Source organism: Salvelinus sp. IW2-2015, linkage group LG23 (genome assembly GCF_002910315.2).
Source record: "Salvelinus sp. IW2-2015 linkage group LG23, ASM291031v2, whole genome shotgun sequence".
Lineage (NCBI taxonomy): Eukaryota > Metazoa > Chordata > Actinopteri > Salmoniformes > Salmonidae > Salvelinus > Salvelinus sp. IW2-2015.
Window position 1 is genome coordinate 42113214 of NC_036863.1, and position 5117 is coordinate 42118330.

General features: G+C 52.5%; 1 protein-coding gene across 1 annotated transcript in view; it reads right to left on the bottom strand.

Moving 5' to 3' along the window:
- The window catches only part of dacha (dachshund a), a 60563-nt gene that overhangs the window by 32693 nt on the left and 22753 nt on the right, over positions 1 to 5117 (bottom strand). The window contains exons 2-3 of the mRNA XM_070434535.1: positions 4841 to 5013; positions 1458 to 1593 (exon numbers count right to left, since the gene is read on the bottom strand). Of these exons, the coding sequence (XP_070290636.1) occupies positions 1458 to 1593; positions 4841 to 5013 (309 nt within the window). The remainder of the gene's footprint in view (positions 1 to 1457; positions 1594 to 4840; positions 5014 to 5117) is intronic.

The following is a 5117-nucleotide window of genomic DNA, read 5'->3' on the forward strand; positions in this document are numbered from 1 at the left end:
GGTATGGCCGGCGGACCAAGGCGCGAGGAGCGCCCCGCGGGAAGCTAGGCTACAGACAAGGTTGAGGCAAACCCCGCCCTGGGACCCGGCCCAGACAGCACAGCAACCGCCTTCCGAGGACGGGCCAGACAGGCACCATCCCAGGGGATGGGCAGGCACCACAGCACACACCGTGCCGAGACCGGCTCCAGACAGGCACAGACCCGCCCAGGACCGGCGCAGAATCAAGACAGCACCCGTCCCGAGACCGTGCCCAGAGACCACACTGCGCGAGACGCTGCCCAGGCGCAACACCCGGCTCCCCGGATGGACCCTATTGAGCGCCAACAGGCACGCACCCTGCCGTAGGACCGCTCAACGGGACCAGCCAGGGCCCGAGGACCGGCCAGACAGCACCCACCCGCCGGAGACGGCCCAAGCAGCAGCCCCGGCCCGAAACCGCCCAACCAGGACCGCACCCCGGCCGAACCCGCCAGACAGCACCCACCCCTTCCCGCAAGACCCCGGCGCTCCAGGCAGCGCACCCAGCAGCTCCTGCCCGGTAAGGACTGCTCCAACAGGCACCAGCACCCTGTTGGCGCCTCAGAACCCACTGCGTCCAGAACAGCACACGATCTGGCGGCTGCATCCAAGGACGAACATAAAACCCTAGGGCTACCGCAAAGAAAATCTTACGTGACTCAACGAGCACAACTCGCCACAACGGATGCCAAAGTAGAGAGGTGAGACAAAACCGAGCTGCCTACTTCCCTAACACTCCTGCCCAACTGTATGACCATATTAGAGACACATATTCACCTCAGAATCACACAGATCACAAAGAATTCGAAAACAAATCCCAATTTTTTGATAAACTTCCATTCTACTGGGTGAACTTCCACAGGTGTGTGCCATTCAACGCAGCCAGCAGTGTTGTGACCTTTGCCACAGAAAAAGGGCAACCATGATGAAAAACAAACACCCATTGTAAATTACAACCCATATTTATGCTTTATGCTTACTTATTTTAACTTGTGTGCTTTAACCATTTGTACATTGTTACAACACTGTATATATTTAATATGACACTCGTAATGTCTTTATTGTTTTGAAACTTCTGTATGTGTAATGTTTACTGTTAATTCGTTTTGTTTGTTTCACTTTTGTGTATTGTCTACCTCATTTGCTTTGGCAATGTTAACACATGTTTCCCATGCCAATAAAGCCCCTTGAATTGAATTGAATTGAATTGAGAGAGAGAGAGAGAGAGAGAGAAACACAGACAGACTCAGAGAGACAGAAACAAAGAGAGAGACACAGACAGACTCAGAGAGACAGAGACATAGAGAGAGACACAGACAGACACAGAGAGACAGAGACATAGAGAGAGACACAGATAGACACAGAGAGACAGATACATAGAGACAGACACAGACAGACACAGAGACAAGAGAAAGAAAAAGGTGCTTGGGTCTCACCCAGGCGGTCGGGGGTGTGTTGGTGTGGGGCTGGGGAGCTGGAGGCACTGCTGCTGGGGTGTGAGGAGGGCTGGGAGCCCGGGCGAGGACCTTCCTCCATGGAGGGCGCCGGAGAGGGGCTGTCCTGGACACACTCCTGCCACAGAGACCGAGGGTCAGACTGGTAAAAAGTTAATTCTGCAGAGCCACACACACACACATATAAACACACACACTTAGCTAGATACAACACCTCTCATCCCTAAAACTCCTAACGTCAGACAGGGAGATTAAGCCATTTCCTCTCTGACATCTATATAGGTAGGGTAAGGCAAACAGGCCGGGGTGAAGGGGATGCTGGGAAAGTAAACAGCACCAGACGCTACTCTCTCCCTCTGCCATCTGCGAACCGGGTGGCACTATTTAAATAGAGCAGATCTACGGTATGACGGGGCCCTCTGCCCTCGCCACCTCGCCAAAAACACACCCCTCCTCTCACTTTGTGTGCAGGACACTAAAAATACACCCCAACATGCATGCCTGTCTGGAGCAGGTCACTAGGGAAAGGGTGCTGTGCCTGTCTGGAGCAGGTCACTAGGGAAAAGGGTGCTGTTAACAGGACAGAAAGTGCTGTGCTGTCTTGGAGGGTACAGAAGGTGCTGGACTCTAGGGGTCTAGAAGGGGTGCTGTGCCTGTCTGGAGCAGGGTTCACTAGGGAAAGGGTGCTGTGCCTGTTGGAGCAGGTCGACTAGGAAAAGGGTGCTTGCACTGTTCTGGAGCATGTCACTAGGGAAAGGGTGTTCTGGTGCCTGTCTGGAGCAGGTTCACTAGGGGAAAGGGCTGGCTGTGCCTGTCTGGGGCAGGTCACTTAGGAAGGGTTGCTGTGCCTGTCGTGGAGGCAGGTCACTAGGAAAGGGTGTGGTGGCCTGTCCTGGAGCAGGTCACTAGGGAAAGGTGCGTGCCTGGTCTGGAGGCAGGTCACTAGGGAAAGTTGTGTGCTTTGTGCCTTCTGGAGCAGCGTTCACTAGGGAAAGGGTGCTTGTGTGCCTGATCTGGAGCAGGTCACTAGGGAAAGGTGCTTGGTGCCTGTCTGGAGCAGGTCACTAGGGAAAGGGTGCTGTGCCTGTCTGGAAGCAGGTCACTAGGGAAAGGGTGCTGTGCCTGTCTGGAGCAGGTCACTAGGGAAAGGGTGCTGTGCCTGTCTGGAGCAGCACTAGGGAAAGGGTGCTGTTGTGAGCAGGTCACTAGGGAAAGGTGCTGTGCCTGTCTGGAGCAGGGTCACTAGGAAAGGTGCTTGTGCCTGTCTGGAAGCAGGTCACTAGGGAAAGTGGTCTGCCTGTCTTGGAGCAGGTCACTAGGAAAGGGTTGCTGTGCCTGTCTGGAGCAGGTCACTAGGGAAAGGGTGCTGTTGCCTGTCTGGAGCAGGTCACTAGGGAAAGGGTGCTGTGCCGTCTGGAGCAGCGTCACTAGGGAAAGGGTGCTGTGCCTTGTCTGGAGCAGGTCACTAGGGAAAGGGCTGTGCCTGTCTGGAGCAGAGTCACTAGGAAAGGGTGTGGTGCCTGTCTGGAGCAGGTCACTAGGGAAAGGGTGCTGTGCCTGTTCTGGAGCAGGTCACTAGGGAAAGGGTGCTGTGCCTGTCTGGAAGCAGGTCACTAGGGAAAGGTTGTGCCTGTCTGGAGGTCACTAGGGAAGGGTGCCTGTCTGGAGGCAGGTCACTAGGGAAAGGGTGCTGTGCCTGTCTGGAGCAGGTCACTAGGGAAAGGTGCTGTGCCTGTCTGGAGCAGAGTCACTAGGAAAGGGTGCTGTGCCTGTCTGGAGCAGGTCACTAGGAAAGGGTGCTGTTGCCTGTCGGAGAGCAGGTCACTAGGGAAAGGGTGCTGTGCCTGTCTGGAGCAGGTCACTAGGGAAAGGTGCTGGTGCCTGTCTGGAGCAGGTCACTAGGGAAAGGGTGCTGTGCCTGTTCTGGAGCAGGTCACAGGGAAAGGTGCTGTGTGCCTTGTTAGGCGAGCAGGTACTAGGGAAAGGGCTGCTGGTGCCTGTATGGAGCAGGTCACTAGGGAAAGTGTGCTGTGCCTGTCTGGAGCAGGTCACTAGGGAAAGGGTGCTGTGCCTGTCTGGAGCAGGTCACTAGGGAAAGGGTGCTGTGCCTGTCTTGATGGGTGAGCTAAACAGTATCACCCATTTCAGACATAAGATGTGGCATATCACCTGTAAAAAATTAAGGCAATGTTTATATGACCCCCTTTCAAACAGACCCTTATATACCACATTCTTGCACTTTCTTATATACCCTTTTATACATATCAGTGGGTAACTGGCAAATTGGGAGTTATGGGTTAGTGTTGGTAAACCATGGTGGGCTGTTGGCATTTCAAATTAGGGAGGAATTAAACAATGGAAGTGTTAATGAATTTCCCTGCAGAAAAGCAGGGAACCGTTCACACAAACCCCACACTTGTATTTTGGTTACAGGGTCTGTGAAAAGGCCGGAATCATGACTAGGTCTTTAGTTGGCTTTCCGTTTGCCATGTTTTTCCCCTTTTACCCCTTTCAGATGTAGTGAAAAACAGGCACGGCAAATTGGTGGAAACTTTGTCTGTGTACGAAGTATGAATGGGGTATATGTGTGAGTGTCTGATTAAACACAAATACACATTTATGTATAAAGGACTTGGGTCAATCGATCAAACTGATGCTGGAATATAACAACAGGAAATTAAAGTATGGATAGTAAAGGCATTATGGGGAACATAACAGATTTTTGTGTGGTTGTGTGTCTGTCTATCTGTGTCTATCTGTGTGTGTGTGTGATATATCCCTTGCCTGTTCTGTAAGCCCCTGGCTGTCTCTGACACGAGCCATGAGTCTCAGCGATACACACACACACACACACACACACACACACACACACACACACACACACACACACACACACACACACACACATTCCCGTAACAGCCTGCCAACCCCCTGTGTAGGACACGTCTACCCATCCTCTCTGTTCTGGCCTCATGTGGGGAGACGGAAGGAAAGAATCTACCCAGTACACTCAACCATATCTACAGATCTCTAAATACATCCATGAGGATTGCATACTAATGACATAAAAGCCCTCTGTTTTCTTATGTCGATATTAACATGCGTTCCAACGTGGAATTCTACTCATTACTGGCCTCTAGAGCTGAATTCCACACCTCGTCAACAGGGCTGTTATGGTAGCCACAGCCTAACATGCATTTTAAACGGGATGAATGTCTCTCACTGTCTGTTCATTCGGTTCTCATATCACTAGATGTGTAGTGAGCAGTGTTGAAATACATTCACAGATGGATGGTATGAACTGTGAACATGTGTGTGTGTGTGTGTGTGTGTGTGTGCATATGCGTGTGTCTCTTTTGTCTTACCTTGATGACAGACGCTCCTGCTCTGGACAAGGGGCTGTGCATCTGAGCTGCAGCGGCCATGTTTGCGATGGTGTTCAGGTGGTTCATCTGGTTCATTGCCATGGCAACAGACGCAGGGGGCAGGCCGACGGGCAGCAGGGGGTGGGGCATCATCATGAATGGAAGGTCCAGTCCTGCAGAGAGAGAGAGAAGAGAGAGAGATGGGAGAGAGATAGAGAGAGAGAGAGCGAGAGCGAGAGAGAGGGGAGAGAGAGAGAGAGAGAGCGAGAGGGGGAGA